General features: G+C 52.7%; 1 protein-coding gene across 2 annotated transcripts in view; it reads left to right on the top strand.

Moving 5' to 3' along the window:
- The first annotated feature begins 663 nt into the window (after nt 1–663).
- The window catches only part of ASB2 (ankyrin repeat and SOCS box containing 2), a 49,062-nt gene continuing 27,200 nt past the window's right edge, over nt 664–22,525 (top strand). The window contains exons 1-3 of one of the 2 annotated variants that reach the window (XM_027120425.1): nt 664–782; nt 2,610–2,743; nt 19,309–19,585. In XM_027120425.1, coding sequence (XP_026976226.1) covers nt 19,380–19,585 — 206 coding nt within the window. In that variant the 5' untranslated portion in view covers nt 664–782; nt 2,610–2,743; nt 19,309–19,379. Of the gene's footprint in view, nt 783–2,609; nt 2,744–5,583; nt 5,690–19,308; nt 19,586–22,525 lie in introns of those variants that run through there. The other variant, XM_027120426.1, reaches the window with a different exon arrangement.

Raw genomic sequence — 22,525 nt, 5'->3', positions numbered from 1 at the left:
CAGGAGGGAGGGCCTGCTCCATGCTAGTCTTGGTTGGGAGATGAGATGCCTTTCCCTCTTGCCAAAGGGCAATAGAGAGTTCCCAGACCTGCTTGAAACATGTTTATGTTCATGGATAATCTGTTCCCAGCAGGTAACAGAGCTCACTCGAGTTCCCAACAGTGACTTAGGCATGGTGACCCAGGTTGGCCCACAGGGTCAGCAGCCTCCAGGATGGCTCAGTCCAAGGCCCACTCACTGGTCACCTGAGCCTGCCTGACCCATGGGAGATGCGCTCCCCTCCTGCACACACCTTCCCCCTGCAGGTGGCAGGTGGGAAGGAAGAAGTACCATGGATGAGCGTCTCCTGAGTGCTGGGCCCTGGGTGGGCTGTTTGAGCCCTGGGACCTCATTTAACCCCTAAACAGCCATGGGAGAGAAGACTCATCATTCTCCTATTCTCAGATGATGAAACTGAGATTCAGAGGGGTGCAGGGCTGTAGCCAGGTCCCACAGCAAGCGAGGGTTGGGCTGGGATTAGCCGACACCAATGCCCGTGCTGGAAACAGGACAGGGCGGTGCTAACTGGGATTGCATGTGGGTGGTGTCTCCGCAAAAGGAAGATGTTGTCTGCACAGGGCTGACCACGCGTGTCCCCACCAGGCCCAGGACCACCCCCTACTGGGACCTCCTCCAAGGGCAAGACACTCCTCGGAGAAAGAGCTTACAGACAGTTGGTGCTGGGGCTACAGTGCTTCTGCTGCAGATGTCCCACATCCGAGGGCTGAAGCCCAGGAGACGAGGTAGACGGCCTTACTCTGCGTCTCTGGGCAGGGATAACTCGGCGCTTCCAGCCGAGGATGGCGGGTGATCTGCATGACGGGGGATGAGGTATAGAGCAGGGAACTGTGAGGCTGGCTGCGGCCGTGGCTCTGCCATTCCTTTCTGTCCTGCTGCTCTGTCCTGGCCGCTCTCGTCTGAAGGGTCAGTCGTGGATGGTCATGGCTCAGGAAGGCCCCAGCCGGCTGCAAAGAGCTCGTGTCCCACAATGGATCTGTGCCTCAAATCCGCTAACTGTGACGCCATTGTTCCTCCCTTGACATGCATGGGGGCTGCTGGAGGGAGCAGGGCCGGGGTCAGGCTGCCCTTCGCCAGTCCTCAGGGGCCCCCTCATCCTTGGGGTGTCACCTGCACGTCTAGGGTGTCGATGGGGTGTGAGGCTGACCTGCCCTTCTCTCCTATCTGAGGGGCGGGGTTACACCCTCCCTCTGCTTTCTATGAATGGGCAGACTGTCTTCTCTCCCAGGAGTTCTCCTTGGCCCCCAGAGCTGGGAGCTTGATGGGGGTCCAGACTGCTCCAGAGGAAATATACCATCAGTTGGCCGCACCCCAGAGGGTACAGCGTTCATTGTAAAGAAAGGAAGAGGGGTGGGGGACTTCTCTCTGCCTTCTCCTCGCCCCCTCCTTCCTTTCCGCGATGCACCTCCCTCCCTGCCAGGACTTGGGGCCTTCGTCTGCCCTCCCCACCCCTGCAGGCTGCCCTCTGTGCTCTCCCTCCCAGAACTCTGCCCAGGGTGTGGATCTGACTCTTTCCTGTCCCTCTTCATCTCTTGAAACCAAAATAAACTGATATTAAGAGGCAGCCAGGGCTGGGGGCCAGGACGCCAAGGCTGCAGGGGTGCTTATTTTAGCAGGTGATATTCCATCACTGGGTCAGAACTGTCCCAGGACTCGGCACTGAACCACATCCCAGCTCCTGCCCCCTTTTTCTCCTTCTCTGGCTCTTCCTCTCCCCCCTCTCTCTTTCTCTCCTTCCTGAAAGAGGTATCGCTGTCATATGGAAAACATGCTGGGCTTGGCTCCCTCTCTGGTGCCTACTAGGTTTGGGGCTCTATGAACTGCCTCCCTCCCCAAAACTTTACTCATTGAATTCAGATTAAAATAAACATGGAGGGAAGCCTGAAAGGGAGAGGTCTGGTGTGTGTGTGTGTGTGTGTCTGTGTGTGTGTGTGTCTGTGTGTGTGTGTGTGTCTGTGTGCGTCTATGTGTGAGATTATGTGCCGCCAAGAACCAGGATGAGTCTGGTGGACGTGCCACAGCCCTTCCCAGTTTAGATCCAGGAGCTGTGTGGCTTGCGTGTCAGCACATATAGCAACAGCCATTTAATGAGCACCTACTATGTGCCAGGAACGGTTGTAGGTACTGATACTCAGCAGTGAACAGAAAGACTATTCCAGATGGCACAGACAGGCAATAAACAAGTGACAAATAAATATATAATAGTTAAGGGAGGGGGTGATAAGTGCTATGGAGAAAAATGAAGCAGGGTAAGGAGATAGAGAGGGAGGGAGGGGAGGCTCTGTGTAGGATCGGGAGAGTAGAACCCTCCTGGTGTCGTGCGTGAGCCCTGGGGGCTTTCTCTTGGCAGCCCAGCCTTCTTTCTGCTGCCCTGCAGGTTGACCAGTTTTTTGGTTTCTGCCTCTGCATCTCTGCCCCATTTAGCCCTTTCTGTCCCCATAAAAACCTTCCCTGGAGGACTGTTCCACAGGACCACCTCTGGGGCCTTGCACAAAGGCTCCAAAGATCACTGGGGCCAGGACTTCTCAGACGCTTGTGTAATTTGTTATCAGGGACACATAAATTAAAACTGCAGTGAGCTACCACTATCGCCCATCAGAATGGATAATGAGAGAAAAGGTGGAGACTGCCCAGTGTTGGGGAGGCTGTGGAGGAACTGGAACTCTCGCACACGGCAGATGGGACGGTAAGTTGGTACAACGACTTTGGAAAACTGGTAGTGTTCCTGAAACTGAGCCTATGCTGATTTTCTGATCCAGCGATTCCTGTTTTAGGTGTTGACCCAACGGAAAAGGGTATGGGTATTCACCAAAAGATAGTCTAGAAAGTTCACAGCTATGCCGCTCATGAGAGCCGAAAACTAGGTACCACCCAAAGGTCCATCAGCAGTAGAGTGAATTAACTGTGATATATTCATAGCATGGCAAGCTCCCCAGCAACAGGGAGGAACAGTCCATAACTACATGAAAAAATATAGACGGACTTCACACTACACAGTTCAGTGGAGGAAGACACAGGCGTGACTCCATTCACATGAAGTTCAAACAACTTGAACCACTAGCTGTTAGGAGAGTGGTCACCCTTGGCAGGAGGTGGTGGGTGGTGGTATTGAGATGGGTGCAGGGAGCAAAAGGGGTCTTCTGGGGTGCTGGTAATATTCTCTCTTTGACATAGATGCTGGGGTGTCTGGGAGTCGATTGACCTGTATGCTTATGATAGGTGTGCTTTTCTGTGGGTATATTATTATTTAATGAAAAGTTTTTAAAGATTGGTGCTGTTCAGGCCTTGCCTCGGATGAATGAAATCAGAATCTCTGGGGTAGAGGCAGGCGTGGCTAGGTTTAATAGGATTCTAACATACAGCTAAGGTGGGGAATCACCAGGTTAGCCCAACCTGTTCATTTTGGAGTTGAGTGACCTGTGATGTCAACAGACAGGCCAACCGGTGTTTATCTCAGGGTCTGTGGACCTTTATCTGCAGCATGAAGCCTCCCAAGTGGGATGAGTGAAGGACCAGGGGAACAGCAAGTATTCACCAATTTAGAGTCGTAGCCTTGCAGGGCTCCTTGTTCTGCCCCAACATTTGGATTCCCATTACCTGGGGGATAGACCTGCCTTGACTAAAAGCACTGGCTTTTGCATCAGGCAGATGTGGTTCAAACTGCTAAACCGTCACTTATAGATTCTGGGATTATGGACAAACTCCCCAGCCTCTCCGAGCCTCAGTTTTCTCATCAGTGAAATGGGGTGACAGGAGCACTTGCTGGAAAGGTTGTGTGAGTACAGCCAGAAGACATTATCATATACAAGTCAAAGTGCATCTGGCCAGTCCCCTCCCCCTGCTGTCCACCCCCAATGCACTTTCTGTTCCCCGTGATCCTTCACCTACCGTTTGGGCTCTGAATTTTCAAAAGATGAGTGCAGGCCCAGGCGACAGGATTTGGAGACTGAGTTTCCCCAGGTTTCTTGACTATAAGTGGTTGGTCTGGACTGGCAGGGAGAGGCAAGGCAGAGGGTCACCTGAGAAGGGGCTCTGTGTCTGACCATGGCCCAGCCCTCCCAGGCCAAATCTGAGGTCTGTGACACATCGACAGGAGAGGAATCTCTGCCCCATGTCTGGCAGGGATGCCAAGGAAGGAGCAGAACCCCAGGGATGCATTCCATGGAGTCCACTAGAACCCCTTCCTACTGAGAAAAATTCCCAGACGTTAAAGAGCCCTAGACAGCCGCCACCTTCTCTGGCACCCCGCCACCATGGCACACAGTCTGGGAGGGGCTGAGTATGAGCTGTCCTTGAAGGGTCGCCAGCCACGGTGGCCTGGGGGGACTGTCCCAGCGGGAGTGATGTAAGTGGCTGGGAGACAGCCTGAGACTAATCATGTCCCCCCGTCCTCAGCCCCGGGTGAGCCCTCAGAACACTGAGCCGACTACCGGGCACCCTGAACTCACTGAGATTTATTTCCAGATGAACTACGCAAAGTGAGCCACGCCAGGGGGTCATAAATCCACTCTCTGGAAAGGGCGAAGGGGTCTTTGAAATTGAAATTATTTTCCACTTAGAGGAATAGACCTAGTGACACTTCCAGCCCCCTGACTCTGACACCTGAGAGCTGAAGACAGATGCAGGCATATGGGGGCCTGGCACCAGTGCGTGTGCCTCTATGTGTGTTGTTTTTTACCCAGTGCGTGTGCCTCTATGTGTGTTGTTTTTTACCACCCGAGGCTGACATTTTGTGGCACTCCATTGATTCCAGAAACGGGGTATTCTTCCCTGGCCCTGGAGGAAGGGCTCCCTTCTGCTGTGTGCCTCTGCCCAAGGCTTGCTCACATGCTTATTTGCCCTTTGTAGCTCCAGCCTCACCCCATGGCCTCCAGCAGCTGGATCCTGGTACCTCCAAATATCAGGCTGGGCCACCTGCTGCGCGCGCAGTGATTTCTGCAAAGGCCCTGACACTGAACGCTCTCACCTTCCCTTCCCTCTCATTCAGCCCATCCTCCTCCCTGCCTTCCTGCCTGCTCTCCATCTCCCTCCTTCCTCTCCTCTTTCCCAGCCTCCCTGTCTCCTCTCCTTCCTTTTACTTCTCTTCTCTCCATCCTCTCTTCCCATTTTTCTTCTTTTCTCCCCATTCTCTTCCTTCTCATCGCTCCTACACTTCCTTCCTTGCTCTTGTGTCTTTATCTCCCAGCTCCGTGTCTCTTACCCTCTGCATCTCTCTCCTCTCTCGCTCCCTCCTGGGGAGTTCCAGAAACATATCCATATATGGCCTCCATGTCAGGGATCACAAGTGATGACATCACGGGAGGGCCAAAGCTCCGAGATGCTCTCCGAAGTGAAGTCCGTTATTGACGCGCCCTGGAGGAACCAGGATCGCGGCTTCCCCAGTGCAATCTTTAAACAGGAAATCTGAGATTCATAACATCTTATAGCTTGGCTCGCCATCATTGGTCATGCGGTGGGCCCAAAATAAACTCCCTGGTTCAAAGGAGAGTGTTTCAGAACTGCCTGGCACAGCAGCCAGGAGCCCAGGGCCAGGGCAGAAGGCAAACTCAGGGAGCATGTTCTGAATTAAGACACTCTCAAGAAAATCTTTTTTATTACCCCTGAATTGTACCCTTGTTTCAGAGCCTAACAGGTAATGCATGCTTTCAATTTTCTTATACAGCAAGATTGCTTGTCTGGCTGGGGCTTACCGCTGCGGTGCCTATCTGTAACCTCTTAAAGTCAAAGTATGTTCTTGCGTCTCCCTCTTTCTCTTATTCTCTCGAGTTACAAAGCAAGCTGGTGATTTTCATTTTGGATTTGGGGGACAAGAATCGGCTGTTTGCACGTACTTGTCGGATCTTCTGGAGGTTTCTGGCTCAGAATATCACTCTGCTGTGCACTTCTAAAAATGGAAATGCAAAAGGAGTTATCAATGATGCTATTGTTGGTTCCATAGGCCTTGGTCAATGTCTATGTTGGACAAATGAATTTCAGAAATGCTTTTAGGTTGAATGAAAGATATTTTCATGCATGGGGGCGTCAATTTCATGTGCCATTTATGGAACATCTATGTGTGTGCAGTATTGTGCGGGGGGGGGGGGCAGGTGATAGCAGCATTGGATGCCAAGGGCTGTACCTGCAATGACGTGGGGTTTAGGAGAGGGAATAGGATCTGCAAACAAAAACTATGACACCACATAAAGAATGAGAAGCGTTGTGTGTGTGTGAACATGAGGACATATTCAAGGAGGTGGTGGCCTTTGAAAGGATGGGTGGATGTCTTCAGGCGGGTGGAGGGTGGGTGGGAGAGGGACCTCCAGGTGGAGGGGCGGCTCGCGCAAAGGCAGACAAGCCGGGGTGGGTCTGGGCTGATGGTGGGAAGTGCAGTGTGGCTATAGCAAAGGGTCAGGAGGTGAGAAGCGGGGGTGATGCTGGGAGGGGAAGCGGGGGGTGGGGATGGGAGATGCGGGTCCCACCAGGTGAAGCAGGAAGATGGAACATTTTCTGATCATTTTTGAGCAGAGGAGGCGTGGGTGGAATCTGACTTCAGGCAGCTCCCCAGGAAGCCAGGGGGATGGCCCGGAATGAAGAGGCAGGGAGGCAGTGACCCTTAGGTAAGTGATGAAGACCTGAGTCGGGGCAGAGGCCAAGCCCCCTGCCCAGGATGGAAGAGCTTATGTGTGAGATAGGGACTGAGGGAGTTCACAGGGGCCCAGACAGATCCTGAGGGGCCAGCCCACCAGCCATAGGTCCTGATCTGTGCTGTCGGAGCCTGGGGCAGAGCGCAGTGAGGCAGCCAGGGGCAGATGCTCCAGTCACTTCTGGAACAGTTGGACGGGTCCCGACAGCTGGTGGCAGGTCTGTTTACAACACAACCTCCTCCAGGGGCTGGCAGCCGCCTCCACTGGCACCCTTCTAGTTTGCATCATCCACTCTTGCACAAACAGGCCAGCCCATGATGCCCTCTTCCTCCTCCTTGGGGTGGGGACCCAGTATGACCCACCCCTGGTGACCTTACAATTAATACGAGTAATCAGTATCTGTGAGTGTTCACTGAGCATTTACCGTGAACCAGGCACTGAGTCCAGGGCTTGCGGTGGTTGTTCCCAATGACTCTTCTCATGGGCATAAGTTAAAGGTGATGGTTACTCCCATTTCCCGGATGTGGAAACTGAAGTCCCGAGAGGTTAAGGGTCTCACCTAAAGCCAGACAGCTAGGAGGAGTTGGAGCTGGAACTCAAATCCTGGCCTCCTGGCCGATGGGCCTCCAGTGCCCACAGTCTAAGCCGTGGTCTCTGCAGCCTCCCAGGGGAGTGGCACTGAGGTAAACAGACACGTCCTGGCACCTTCGAAGCATCATAAGGTGCTGTATATTGTGGACAGGCTGGATCCAAGAGAGTCCTCCCAAAGGAGGCACAAAAATATCTCTGGACCCACCCACTGTCCTTCCACTGCTGAGCTGTAGAGGGTCAGGCGGCCCGGAGTAGGCGGCTGTCACAGGACTTGTTTATATCTTTACTTCCCATCCTCAGCACTTTCTTCTGGACTCATTAATGCCTGGGGGTATCAATGAAGTCATTAAGAGCTTTGCGGTTGAAGGAAACGTTTCGGGGAGATGGTGGTAAGGTAAAAGTCAGGTGATTCCTAACCTGCCTGAAGTTTTTAAAGAAAAGCGCACAGAAGAGAGGGGTGGAAAAAGAGAGGAGAAGTAGAGAGAGAGAAGAAAAATATTTAAATCAAGGCAGGAGAGCAAAAAGCAAACAAAAAAAACAGAAAGGAGAACAACACTAGCTAGCTGATTTTGGTGTGATCTCGAAGAAAACAATTTCCAGTCAGTCCTGCATGTGGTTAGGCTGGGTGAGGAGGGGGCTCTGGGAGGACACCCCTGCCCCGCCTGAGACTTCCCCCCTGAAGCCTGGAGTTAGAGCTTCCAGAACCTTCTGCCACCCAGGGGCCAAGATGAGGGAGAGTCCCTGTGCTCCAGGTACCCAGGATAGGGCTAGGCAAGGCCATACTTGGGCTGCAGAGGGGCGGAGCAGCAGCTGTCAGAGGCTCAGCCCCACACCGTGTGGGGTGCTGGCACAGATGGCAAAGCAAGGCATTTGCTGAGTCCTGGACAGAGGCTGGGGCAGGGGCCTGGAGTCCTGCATCCAGACTGTATGTGCCAAGCGAGCCAGGCTGACTGCAACAGGAAAAGACAGGGAGATGGACAAGGGGGACCTTGGGAAGGCGCCTAGCTGTGCCAGGGTCAGCATAGCTAGGGCTCACCTCCAGCCACTGCAGGGCCAGGGGGTGAGAGATGTGTCCTCCACTTGGGAGGCTGAGCTGAAGGTAACCCACGAGCCCAGGGACTCAATAGCATGGGACCCAAAGAGATAAAACTTGGCATTCACGGGCTTCCCTGGTGGCGCAGTGGTTGAGGGTCCGCCTGCCGATGCAGGGGACGCGGGTTTGTGACCTGGTCCGGGAGGATCCCACATGCCGCGGAGCGGCTGGGCCCGTGAGCCATGGCCGCTGAGCCTGCGCATCCGGAGCCTGTGCTCCGCAACGGGAGAGTCCACGGCAGTGAGAGGCCCACGAACCCAAAAAAACAACAACAAAAAAACCCACTTGGCGTTCACGATGCTTTTCTTAGCTGGTGCTCATGGTGCCACCTCAGATTGTGGGCCTTTGGGCCTGTGTGGAATTTATGCTTCTCCTCGGAAAATGGAATATTTTCCACCAAACACAGGAAAGAGGTTTTTTCCTCTTTTCTTTCTTCTCCCCTCTCTCCCTCTAACCCTCTGTTTTGGGGTAGCTTCCTCAATGTACAACAATAAGTAAATAATCTTCTAAAACTTGTCGTCAGGGTCCTAGACCACTTGTGAGTGATTCGCCCTGATTCAGGTTAGCAAGGGGCGCTCAGCCCATTTCAGATGGAGTTTTGGTCTCCCAAACATACAGTGGGCACAGAGGGTCTGGCGGTGTGGTGGCGTGGGAGCGGAAGCAGCTTTGGACAGGTTCAAATCCCTGGCCATCATCTCCTACCTGGGTCATTTGGGCCTGTCATGCCCCGTCCCTGGGGCTCAGCTTTCCCTCCTGGGCTATGGGGTCAGCTGTGATAAGATCCCCTCGGTAACCTCCAGCAACCCTGGCCCAGCTTCAGAAACCTAAAGTCCTAACTCCCGAGAGAAGCCAGGAGTGTGTAACCAGCATCAAAGTTTCTGGGATTAGCAGAGCTGGGAGGGGCTTTTGAGCTTTAGAGTCTGGACAAAAGGCTCCAATCCCATTAGCTGCCAGGCCCTGGACGCCGGCAGCCAAAGGCTTGTCAGCACTGCCTGTTACAAAGGCCCACCCTGGGGCTTTGGCCTGGGCCCCTCTGGGGGCCAATGAAGGTGGCCTGGATTCCACTCTCCCTCCCCCGCAAGGCCGGTTCGCCCCTTAGCCAGAGCAGAGACTTCCAGAGTAACTAAAACCCCTGGCCACTGCCCTAAATATTCGGTGTCAGAAGGTCTGATGAAAAGAGGGGCAGGCAGGCTCTCTGCCACTTACAATCTGGGCCTCAGTCTCCTCATCTGGGCAATGGGAAGAATCCTCCCCTGACTCTGGAGGTTTTGAGAAGTCAAATGGTGTAATACGTGAAATTGGCCAGGAAACATTGCAGGGACCCAGCCTTTTTATTTTTATTTTCAAAATTTTATTGAAGTATAGTTGATATACCGGAGCCAGCATTTGGGGCCCCGCAAAGGAGGCAAAAGAGGAACTCCTGGAAGCCTCAGGGGTGGCGCCGGTCTCCCCTGTTCCATGCGGGCCTTGGATCTCGACCACCGCTCCCTCCACAGGCCCCTGGCTTGACTGGTAGGGCACAGTCAAGCTTTCGCTTTCCCCGGGAAAGGGTTATTTTTTTCAGGTGTACAGCAAAGTGATTCAGTCATATATATTCTTTTTCAGATTCTTTTCCATTATAGGTTATTACAAGATATTGAATATGGTTCCCTGTGCTATACAGAAGATCCTTGTTGTTTATCTATTTTGTATATAGTAGTGTGAGCACCAGCGTTTTTTACAGTTTAGGTTTTAAAGCCGTAGGACCCAGGAGGGGGAGAGAATGCTTTAATGTTTTACACTCACGAGCTCTCCAGCTGGAAGTGTTTCCTCAGATTTCCTAGGACCCCTCTGGATCCTGGGGGAACAGCAGATCAGAAAGATAAGCTTTGATGTAAACATACTGGGCATTGCAAGGAGAGGGGGTTGAGGACCCTGGGGGCCAAGGAACAGCCCAGGTCAATTCCTCACTTCCTCATACGCCCAGGTTCGCCAAGCGGCAGGTATTTAGGACTGCCTTGGGCTAAGGTCATGTGATGTGAGGCCCTGGAATGGATAGATAGATAGGTAGATAGATAGATAATTAATTTAGTTTAACCCAGACCTTTACTCAAAACTTAAAAAAGAACTGGAGGCTGTGAGTTACATAGGATGAGGGCTAGGTGTGAAGTCAGAAGATGTAGCCTCTGGTCTCTTCCTCATCAGTTTCTTCCTGCTGAGCCTCGGTTTCCTCATCTGTAGAATGGGAACCATACCCTCATCACAAATCTATGGGATCCGTACCCTCATCACAAATCTATCACACAGCTCAAGCTAACAACATACGTAAGGGTGTAAATTAACTGCAAAGGAGGCGTTAAGGCTGTGGTTCTCCCAGTGCTTGTTGCAGTGTCTGAACCATAGTGCTTTGCATAAGAGCTGAATTGCACAGTCCACACTCACACCTAAAACACCCAGGTGGACCCTGCCTGATATACTCATCCCGCCCTTACTACGTGCGGCCCTGATCCAAGAACTAAGTGCTCACCAGAAACCCACTATTGTCATTTGTAGGTGGTCACCTCATACATGACTTCAAACCCAGGATGAAGAGGAGTGGGTTGGGCTGTGGGTCCTTCTGAAGTTCCTAGGACAGCGGGTCGTGCCAGCAGGAAGGGAGGCGGCAGAGGGAGGGGCCCTGGGGAGCAGTGGATTTGGAAGTGGTGGGGAGAAGCCATCCTGCACCCAGGCTGGGTTTAGGGAAAGCCTGGAGATCTCCCTCCTTCCCAAGCTCTGACCCCGTTACTGACCCCTGGACCCACCCAGTGGGTCTCTGCAGCATCCCTCGGGGCTACCCGGGACAGCCCGGGGGCCCACAGCCACAGCCGACCCTCCTGACCACCGCTGTCAGGGGAAAACAGTTTGCATGGAAACTGCCAACTGGGAACGAGTTCCAGGTGACAGCATCTCAGCAGGAATGGGTCAGAGCAGAGAACCGCAGCATCCTGGGAGCCAGGGACTAATGCTAGCGGATTTTCCTGAGCCACGTGCCAAGCGCCCTGGCCCACGTTTCTATATGTTACCTCGCTTTGTCTGACAGCGCCTCTGTAGGCCGGATGCTATCATTGTCTCCATTTTACAGAGGGGCAAAACGAGGCAGAAGGAGTGGAGTAAGCTGCTCCCCATCACACGGCCAGCTGGTGGCAGAGCGGGCTTTGAACTCAGGCGGTCAGACACCTGTGGTCACGCCCTCTACCACGCACAGTGTCTTCTCATAATAGCTGTGCTTTCAAAGTTTGACCTAATCATTCATTCACCTGCCCATCCAACATTTATTAAGTACCTACTGTGTACCTGGCCTTGGGTATGTCCTGGGGTTATGGCACAAATGTGATACAGGCTTGCTCTGTGGAAGTTTCCAGAATCTCTAGGGAGCCAGGCGCACAGTGGGCAGTCAGAGCACTAGAACGTCAGGGGTGCCCTTGGAGGCAGCTCTGGACGCCTCAGCCGTCAGATCAGGGAGGCTTCCTGGTGGAGGAGCTGCGTGAACTGCGTCTGGAAGGGTGACTAGCCAGGGGATGAGGCCAGGAGAGGAGGGAAGGGAAGGCAGATGAGCAGAGGACAGGAAGCCTCTTGTCTGGGCTCTCACTCCTGACTCAAGTCCCCGGCTGAGGGGGAACTTGATGCCCTGGAGGATGACTGCCAGTCCCTTTTCTGCCCCCAACCCTTCCAGCCACACCTCGCACCCCCAGTTTCTGATAAAACATCCAGGAAGCCACTCTTCCCGCCGCAGGCCCCCAAACGGCTACAGAGACCCCACCGCAGTTCCCAGGCAGACTCTGGCTGTCAGAGAGCCTGGACTTGCGGAGAGGGGAAGGAACTGGGGGGAAGAAGGACCACTTTTCAAATGCTATTATTTAGTCCTCACTCCAGTCCTGCAAGCGTCCATGTTTCTATGCCCATTTCACAGATGTAAAAAATGAGGCCCAACTTAGAAGAGCACTGGCTGTGGATGGACCAGGCACTGTTCTGAGTGCTTTACTGTGTTAACTCAAGGAGCCCCGTCACAGCCACTGTTATCCCCATTTTATAGCTGCCCTGGGAGAGGTGGGGGCTCCCCTGGAGCGAGAATTTGGGGCCCCACAAAGGAGGCAAAAGAGGAGCCCCTGGAAGCTTCAGGGGTGGCTCCAGTCTCTCCTGTTCCAAGCTGGCCTTGGATCAGCTACTCTCGACCACCGCTCCCTCTGCAGGCCCCTGGCTCGACTGGCAGGGCCCACTACACTCTCGCTTTCCCTGGGAAAGGGCTATTTTTTAACCCCAATCAGCCTCCCAGAGGGTCCCTTGAGACCGCTGGCCTCTCTCCAGGACTCAGGCCCAGAAGGTAGCCTAGCCCCCAGGCTGAGGCCTCAGAAATCAAGCTGGACAGCACAAAGATGATGAGAAACTGAGCGCAAGAGAGGGGCAGGGCATCACCCAGGATCTCACCTCCTCACCCCTGCCCTCACTCTGCCATGACATAGGTACTCTTTTAGGTACATTTTACAGGTGGAGAAATTGAGCTTCTAAGAGGTCACAGAGCTAACAACCAGCAAAGCTGTGATTTAAACCCGTCCAAGCTGACCCCATCTGCTGCTTCTTTTCTTTTTTCTTTTTTTCATTTTTTGGCCATGCATCATGGCCCGCGGGAACTTAGTTCCCTGACCAGGGGTCAAACCTGTGCCCCCTGCAGTGGACACGTGGAGTCTCAACCACTGGACCACCAGAGAAGTCCCCCCTAGGCTGCTTCCTGATTGCCCCCTCACGCTAAGGCTGAGCAGTGCCACCTGCCAGTGTCCCTGGCAGCAGCGCTAGCCTGTAACTGCACAGGCGCAATGATGGGGAAGTAGCCTGGTACCACACACTTCCTTACCAGCGGCCAGGCCCAGCACTAGGCCCGTCCGTGCTTGAACCTCTTAATTCTACCGCCACCTCCTTAACCACAGTACCTACCAGCGTCTCCGTTTTGAACAGGAGGATTCTAAAGATGGGGACTTACTCAAAGCCCCTCAAAGGCTAAGGGTCTCAGTGGGAAAATCAAGAGATGTCTGACCCCACAGTGAGGGTAGGGAAGTTCTTCTCCCTCAAGGTCCCTTCAAGGTCAACCCCCATCTGTGGGAACCCACCACGGTCCCCACCGCGCAGGTGCTGGGTTGGGTGAGGATGGCTATATTACCCCTGCCTGCTCAGAACCCTCGTGAGTGCCACTTACTTGGATTGGTGTCCCTGGAATTCCCAGAAGGAGCATTGGACTTGAGGTAGGAAGCTTGAGCTCCAAATCCTACTTTCCAGCTGCCTGTCCTCATGCAAACCTTTCCCTTCCCCTTTCGGAATCTTAATCACCTCGTCTATCAAATGGGAGAGAGGATGCATAAGAATGAATAAGTTAATTCAACAAAAAACGTTCTTACTTTCTAGGGCAGTTGTTGGGGCAATGCCATGGAATAAGTGACAAAAGGGAAAGTCTCTGGACGCTGTGTGATCCACGGGGGAGGGCCTGGGAGTCTGGAATTAGCTGCGGGACATGGCAGTTCCAGGTAACCATCACCTGGCTGTCCTCACCTCCCTAGGAATCTGGTCAAGGAAGGGGTGCTCGCTGGAGCCGGGTGCTGTCCGGGTACCTCTGAGCTACCCACACCAGGCCAATGCTGCCTTAGCGTGAGGGGCTGGAGGGGTCCCCTCCCAGCTGCCTGCACTCGACCAGCACATGTATATGGCCCCTTCAACATGGTGAAGTGGGTTGTCTCATTCCCATTTTTACTGATAAAGGAACGGAGACCCAGAAGGGGAAGTGACTTGACCAAGGTCACATAGCTAGTAAGTTGCAGAATTGAAACTAGACCTAGGGTTCCTGACACTCAGATCTGAGATCCTTCCATTCCTGCTTGGTTCGCTATTCCCCCATGACCGATGCTAAGCTCTATACATACGGTGGACCTGTTGAAGTGACCATAAGGGACTCCCAGGGACAGAGAGTTTGGTGTTCACTAGCACAGAGCTAACCAAACATCTCAACGAGTTGTAGAAGCTTTAGAACTGGAAGAACCCTTGGAAACCCTTTAGGCAAAATCCTCTTTTTGCAATGAGAAAACTGAGGCCCAGAGAGGGACAGGGATGTGGCTGAGGTCACACAGCACTTTAGCATCAACTTGGAGACTATAACCCAGGTTCCTGACTCTTAGTCCTGTGCTCTTCCCCCTCGCCCCTGGTCTGGAGCAGATGCCCTCAGGCCAGGGCACCACGACGCTGAGCAGGCACTGGGCATCGGCCCTTCCGGTCAGGGTAGCACCACATGAACTGAGCCTCTGCCTTGTGCCAGGTGGGGGTAGAGCCAAACTCCAGCTCTGGAAAAGCCAAGGCAGGGACCTCAGGCACAGGGAAGCAAAGAAGGGGTGGGAAGCAGGGCCTGGGTCAGCTGGGGGTGGGGACCACCTGGCTGCACAATGCCCCCTTCCAGGATGGAAGGGATGGAGGGCCGGTTCTAGTGCATCCCGCCATTTAACAGATGGAAAAACTGATAGCCTGAGAGAGAAAGAGATGCTCGTGGCTGAGCTGGGACGTAAACCCCCAAGTCTCTTGATTGCTGGTCTCTTTACACAATAAACAAAACTGAGGTTGTCGGCGCTGCAAAATAATAATAATGGTAATAATAATAGTACCCCAAACATTAGGCACAAAGTGATTTTGAGGTCAGAATGCCCCTTTTCCCTCCCCTAGGGTGGAGCACAGAGCAGCTACCTGACACTTGATGTGGAACTGTGGTTCTCAGCACTGGCTACCTACTAAAATTGTCAAGGAAGCCTTGAACACTGCAATGCTTGGCCGCCAGCCCTGGAGGCTTTGAGCTCATGGTCTTGGGTGGGACTAGAGCCTTGGCGTGTTTTCAAGACTCTCGGTCAGGCCTAAGAACCACGCTTAAAGATGATTTTTGACTGCGTATAACAAAAAATCCACCTAACATTGGCTTAAACCATAAGGATCTTCAGTCTTTACCTAATAAGCAGGCCAGGATGGGCAGACCCAGCACTGGTTCAGCGGCTCAACAATATAATGAAGGACTCAGAAGACCTGTCACTCACTCCGTCAAACTCACTGTTGCGACACTGTCCCTCTCATGGTTACAAGATAGCTGCCACCACTCCAAGCAGCAAGTCCTCCAACACAAAGCAGGGGTGTGGGCGAGGAGTCATTTTCTTCACTGCTTTCTTTTTTATTAGGAAAAGGAAAGTCCTTCCTGGGAGACCCCGGCAGAATTTCCTTTATGTCTCTTTGGACAAAACCAGGCTACATGTCTACCCCTAAATTAGTCACTGGCCAAGGGGGTTCCAGTTGTCTTGGAACAGTCATGCTTCATCCATGGAAGAGGGCACACTGCTGCCTGAACAAAGCCAGGTTCTGCTATCAGAGAAATTGGGGGAAATGGCTGTTGGGTGGGCAATCAAGAGGGTCTGCTGTACCCCACGATAGTGGAGACATACAGCCACCTGCACAGTAAACTTGAACCAGGCATTCTCCCCTTGTAAGGCATTGGCCTTGGGAAGACCACCCAGGGTCAAGTCCACACATGAACTACTGACCACAGCCCAGAGGGAGAAGTTCTAGCAGCAGAATGCTCCTTGGAAGAAACTGGGTAGGCTTCCTGGAAGAGGAGGCACTTGCTCTGGACCTTGAGGAATGAGAAGGAGTTCTTAAAATGCAGGAAGGAGGGAGATGTGTCCAGCACAGCTCAAGCAAGGGCACTGGGGTAGGAACCACGGCTGGGTTGGGGGAGAGGTGTGCCCTCGCCTTACTTGGAAAGTCAGGGATGCAGAGGAAGAGGGTGAAGGGAGAATGGGAACTGGATTTTGAAGAGGTGGAAGGCCAAGGCCAGGCGTGCAGGCTTTATTCTGTTAGGCAGAGGAAGGACTTGGTGAGGTCTGGGGTGTGGGGCTGGGAGACCACCATGAAGGCCACTGCTGAGGCCAAGCAGGAGGAAATCAAGGACTGAACCAGGCAGGATTGGTGGGGAGAAGCGGGTGGAGGGGAATGACCCCAGGAAGGCTGAGGCAGGGCACAGGACCGCCGTCCCCAGGTGCCCTTGTGTGCTGCCTTCGGAGCTGCAGCCTCGTCTAGCTGTGTTTGGATAACCCACATTTGTGTGGTAATAACAACTCTCATTTGCTAGTGCCCTACAGCGCAGTAGGTGTTACTCTTAGGGCTGTGACAGGAAGTAGATGGAAGAATATCTACCAAGGGTTCAGCCCATGTCAGATCCCACCCCTCGCCCCGCTCCCACCCCAGATGGGTGACCCCCCCCCGCCGCTTGTGCTTTATGGCTGGTCTTCCTGCCAAGTGGTGGTTCCCAGTCACCCGTGGAGCCCTTCGAAGAAGTGGGATGCTCAGGCCACACTCCCAGAGATTCTGACTTAATGGGTCTGAGACGGGGCCCAAACACCAATCCTTTCTAGAACCAGTTTTATATCCTTTTAAGTAGATGTGTTACTGTGGTATCATGTACAGAAATGTACAGATCATACCCGAACGGCTCCAGGGATTCTTACGAAGGGAACCAACCAACCATGTAATCACTTAGATCAAGAAATACAGCGTGACTGGCCCCCCTCATGTTCCCTCCCACTTAGTAACCCCCAAAGGTAACCACTCTCCCGACTTCTGTCACCGTAAGTTAGTTTTGCCTGTTCTTGAACTTTCTACAGATCGAATCGTGTACGTATGTTCTTTATTGTCTGACTTCTTTTGCTCACTCGGGTTTGTGAGATGCATCCTGTTACTGTGCGTAGCGGCAGTTTGACTATTTCAATGGTGCATACGCTACCCATCACCTGAATACACCACAGTGTGCTAATCCATTCAAACGCTGATAGACATTTGGGGCGTTTCCATTGGGGTTTACTTTTATTATTATTACTTTTTTTTGCGGTACGCGGGCCTCTCACTGTTGTGGCCACTCCCGTTGCGGAGCACAGACTCCGGACGCGCAGGCTCAGCAGCCATGGCTCACGGGCCCAGCCGCTCCACGGCATGTGGGATCTTCCCGGACCGGGGCACGAACCCGCGTTCCCTGCATCGGCAGGCAGACTCTCAACCACTGCGCCACCAGGGAAGCCCCATTGGGGTTTATTTTGAATAACGCTGCTATGAATTATTCTCAAAGTTGTCTTCTGGTGAACATATGTGCACCTATCTTGGACATAGAGACTGGAGTGGGATTTGGGGTCACATGACATGTATATGCCCAGCATTAGCAAATGCCATCCCATTTTGACACTTCTGCCACGAGTGGGGAGCATTCCGGTTGCTCCACTTCCTCTCCAACGCTTGCCATTTCCCATCGTTTTCACTTGAGCCATTCTGGTGGGTGTACAGTGGTATTGCATTGGGGTCTTAATCTGAGGTCTTCCCAAACACTTAGGAAGTTAAGCACCCTTGCGTTTGGTGGTTGGCCCTTTAGATGTCCTGTCTGTGAAGTGCCCGGCCTAGTCTTTTGGGTGTTGGTTAACTAGAGCCACAAGAATTCTACATGACAAAGCACCCGCCACAAGCATTTAGTCTCGCGCTCTGGCGCTGCGGGTCGATAGGCCTATCTAGGCCAGGCCAGGCTGGGTCACTCAGCTTGGGCTCCTCAGCTTCAGGCTGCAGGCCCACTGGACAGAGCTCCTCTGTGCAGGTTGGGCTGTGGCAGCCCCAGGTGGGTTCACTCTGGGGCCCAGCTAAAGGGCAATGGCTCCAAGGGGGAGTCCTGGCGATGGCAGAAGAGCGAGTGCCACTGCATACGCACATGTCAAGTGGCTGCTTTATCATGTCCACTAACATTCATTGGCCAGAGCAAGTTACACGGCCAAGCCCAACCTCAGTGGGGAACGAAGGGGCAACATTCTGCCTCCAGGGGAAAGGGGAGGGTGAATATTTGCCGAATTACAGCACTGGTGTTTGGGATATTTTTTGAAAAGATCTCATGTGACTCTAATCTTCAGTCAGGGCTCAGAATCACTGACCTACAGCCACACTGCATGTGAGCCGGTCACAATGAAAATCAGGCTAAGCTGATTTGACTTCATTTCCTAAGAGCAGTTGACTCAACCAAAGTCCATTTCTCCTTAAGGCAATTTTTTTTAAGAAGACAGTCCCTGGAATTACACGGCAAATGATTTTAACCATCGGTTTTAACTAGATCATGTGATTCATCTCTAGTAATCTCACCTCTAGCACAAGGCAGAGAAATGCGTGGATAGGGTGTTGTTGGATGATTGGAAGGAAGGAGTGTGGGCACGGTTGTGTAATCTCCTTGAGGGCAGGGATTCTGTCTCTTGGGATCGTGTTGCTGTATCACCAGTGCTTAGAAGAGTGTCAGACATAGAAGAGGTGCTCAGTAAATAATCCCTCAGTTAACGATGCATGCACACGTGTATAGATAGGCTGTCTGGAATGGAAAAATGAATGGTGGATGAGTGGATGGTTGGTTGAATATATAGCTGTATAGATGAATGGATGGATAAATGGATGGGTGGTGGATAGACAGATACATCTGAGGGTTATAATGGAAAGATAGGTGGATTGTTGGATGATTGGCTAGACAGATGAGTGGGTGGATAGGAGCACGGATGTTGGATGGATGATTAAATGGTTGGACAGATGGATGGCTAAGTGAACAGATGGGAGGGTGAGTGGATAAATGAGTGGGTGGGTGGACGGCTGGATGTGTGGGACGATGAATAATTGGATAGATGGGTGGCTGGTTGGACAGATGGTTAGATAGGCTGGTGGAGTGATGAATAGATGAGTGGGTGGATGGATGTGTAGATGAATGGGTGGTTGGGTGGATCATAGGACAAAATGAATGGATGAAAAATGATTGTGTGATTGCCACAAGAAAGCGCAGCCTTCCCTGTGTGTAAACATAGCTACCTTGCATAACTCTTAGTGACCAGAGTGGCTTTGATCTCCTCACAGACTTTCCTGATCTGATGCTTGCTCCTCCCCACTGAGTGTCTTCTGGAGGCCAAGGTGAGAGGTGGAAGAGGATGGCCACGGAGATCAGTGCTCAGGGCAGACAGCGTGCCATTGGGCAAGAGGAGTACAACCTGTATAGAAGCCTGAGCGAGGATGAGCTGGTCCAGATGGCCATTGAGCAGAGCCTGGCTGACAAGACTCGGGGCCCAGCCACCACTGAGGCCGCTGTGTCCACACGTGTCAACCGCGAACCTGCGCATTTCTACCCGTGGACCAGGTGAGCGAGGGGAGGCCAGGTGGGGCGTCCATCAGGCACAGATCCCAAACACTGTTAATCTGAGACCAAGTTATCCTGATTGCTAAGATGCATTTTCACACTTACATTTATTATCTAAACTTACTGAGCTCTGAAGGTACCAAGTGCCACCTTGAGTGCTGTACACACTTTGCCTCATTTTATCCTCTTAAGGACCTTCTAGGAGGCTCTATGCTATATTCCCATTTTACAGATGAGGAAACTGAAGCTCAGGGCTGAGTAACTAGCCCAAGGTCACACAGCTAGCAGACAGTGGTGCAGAGATTGGAGCTATCTGATTCCAGAGCCCATGGCTCGACCTTGTACCACTGGCTTTATGTCTGGATGCAAAGGAACTGATGTTCTGAATCTGGCCAGGGCTTCCAACCCTTTCTATGCCATCTCCCTGGAAAAACATGTCTGAGAAGCAATGACATCTGCCCAGCAAAACCATCCTGCCTCCTGTTCCGGCTCCGCATCTCAGCACGACCTCAACCTCCCATTAGCAGGACCATCTAGAGCAGTTCCATGTCACACCAGTAGAAATATGACACGGGCCACAACTGCAGTTCCACAGATGCAATTTTGAATTGTGTGACCTTGGGCAAGTCATTTAACCTCTCTGAACCTCAAACAACAATGGTAATAACAGCAGCAACAATAAACAGACTTTTTCCGATGTCCAGAGCCAGTCGACACAGATGAAGGTGGGTGACGGTACATCTTGGCCCTGTGCCCTGATGAAACCTACCAGGGTGTTCCCCAAGTGACTCTGGCCCTTCCAAGGCTGGACCACTTCTGCCAGGAAGGCTGGGCAAAGGCCTGGGATGCCCATCACTCAGGAGCCCCCTCCCTAAAGGGGAAGGCAGGCAACCTCCTTGGGCAGCTGGAAGGAATATGAAGGCTCCAGGTTACTGAGCTGACCACAAGGACATCCCATCCTAAGACCCAATCTGAAAAACAGAAGCCCAGGGCCAAGGACTTGTGGTGGCTGATGCTCTAGAGACCCTGGTTCCTGTTTTGGCCAGTTCAGCCTGAGTCAGACCACAGGTTCCTCTTTCTCAGAGGGATCAGAGAGAGAGAAGAGCAAGTTCCCTCCAACCCGGCCTGCAGCACAAGCCATACGTCCTGGGGCCTCTGCAGCCTTCTCCCCAGCGTGGGAACCCCCTCCAGGAGTACTGTAGACACTTGAAAACATTAGAACTGGGCCCTGACCTCCTCCTTCCTCTAGTGGTAAGGAAGTGGCGGCTCCACGTGGGGTGTAAATATTTATCCTGAGAAAGAAAGCGCTCACGCAGCAGGGAAAGGACTTATCCAAGGCCATGCGGCCCTCACCCAAGATCCAGGCACAGTCAGGCAGGGCAGGATTCAACCTGCATCTCCTCCCTCTTGATGTGACCTGAAGCCTCCTAGGCTCTGTTCTGCCCTTTCATCTCCGAAAGGAGGCTGGGTTGGGCCCTGCTAGGGAAGCAAATCCCTTTCACGGGATTGTTAATCACATTCTCTTCCTCCACATGCCCAGCCCACAGGCGTTCACTTGATCCCGACAAAAGCCACGCAAGGTGGACGTTTCTGTGCCCATTTTACATATGACAAAACACGTGCCCGGCAGGGCCAGGAACTGAACCAAGGTCTGTCCCACCCTGAAGTTCAGACACTTGACCAGCTCTGTTGATTCTGCAAAAGCCTCTCTCTATTTCCTGTCCCTCCTCCACCTTAAAGAGACTCTGTCTCCCCACAGAGATTCAGGGTCCCCCAAACAAGAGACACACAGATTTGTGCTCACACTCAGACATGGTGTCACAGTAAGTATGGGGCCCAATAGGGTCCTTGTCCACTTTTTCCCCCAAATATCATAGTGTTCATCTAAGTAGACCCCCAGCAGGTTTAGAAAGCGGACATCACATATGTCCCCAGAGGCTCCACTTGGCCAGCTCCGCCTCATTTTTGACCAGCCTCCCAGGTCAGGCAAGTTGCTCTCTTACTTTCCTGACTGTTTCTTTCACTGCCCTGACTACAACAGTCTCTATGTATTTCTTTCTGCCATTAACCTGTGAACTCCTTGAAGGCAGGGGCCTCAGCCGTCTTCCTTCCTGTGAGGCCTCGTGTCTAGCACACAGGGCCTGACCCGTGGCAACACCTCATAGCTCTTGGTGAACGGATGAATGGGTGAATGAGTGAGGAGGTGGCAGACTAGAGCAGAAACAGGAGTGGGTTGGGAGGTTCGGCTCCTTCTTCTGTCACCTACCGGCTGTGTGTCCTTAGGCAAGTTACTTGACTTTTCTGAGCCCCAGCAACCTTATGCCTAAAATGGCAATAACAAAAACTTGCCCAGGCCTACTGTGCAGTATTCTTATGAAAAGCTAATCAGATGAGGTGGGTGCTGTCCCACATCCTGCAGCCTGAACAACTTCGCTCCACTTCCTCCCTGAGGACCCTGAGTGCCCATCTCAAGGCTGCCTCTGTATCATGGACAAGCTTTTGTGTCACCCTAGGAAGGCATTGCCCGGCCTCCTGAGAGTGTGCCCAGGGACACTGTGTGACCTCCTTGGGGACAGGGAAGAGATATGACTCACTTTTGTATCCTCAGTACCTGGCAAAGAGCCTGGATCATTGTAGATGCCCAATGAATGCTTTTAGGCAAATCAATGCATTTTTAAAAAATATGTATTTATTTGGCTGTGCCGGGTCTTAGTTGCGGCATGCGGGATCTAGTTCCCTGACCAGGGATCGAACCCGGGTTCCCTGCGCTGGGAGCGTGGAGTCTTAACTGCTGGACCACCAGGGAAGTCCCTGCATTTTGAATCCAATAAAATTCTCTAGAAATATAATTTATTGTCATCAGCTTGTGACCAAAATGGCAAACGTGGACGTAAAGGTCAAGCGGGTCTTTGGGATCCTAGAAATGAAAGTCAGCTCAGC

The sequence above is a fragment of the Aethalodelphis obliquidens genome, unplaced genomic scaffold, assembly GCF_003676395.1.
Source record: "Aethalodelphis obliquidens isolate GAN/ISIS:26980383/991018 unplaced genomic scaffold, ASM367639v1 scaffold21, whole genome shotgun sequence".
Taxonomy (NCBI): Eukaryota; Metazoa; Chordata; class Mammalia; order Artiodactyla; family Delphinidae; genus Aethalodelphis; species Aethalodelphis obliquidens.
The sequence above is the reverse complement of the archived record's forward strand: the minus strand, read 5'-3'. Positions and strand labels throughout refer to the sequence as shown.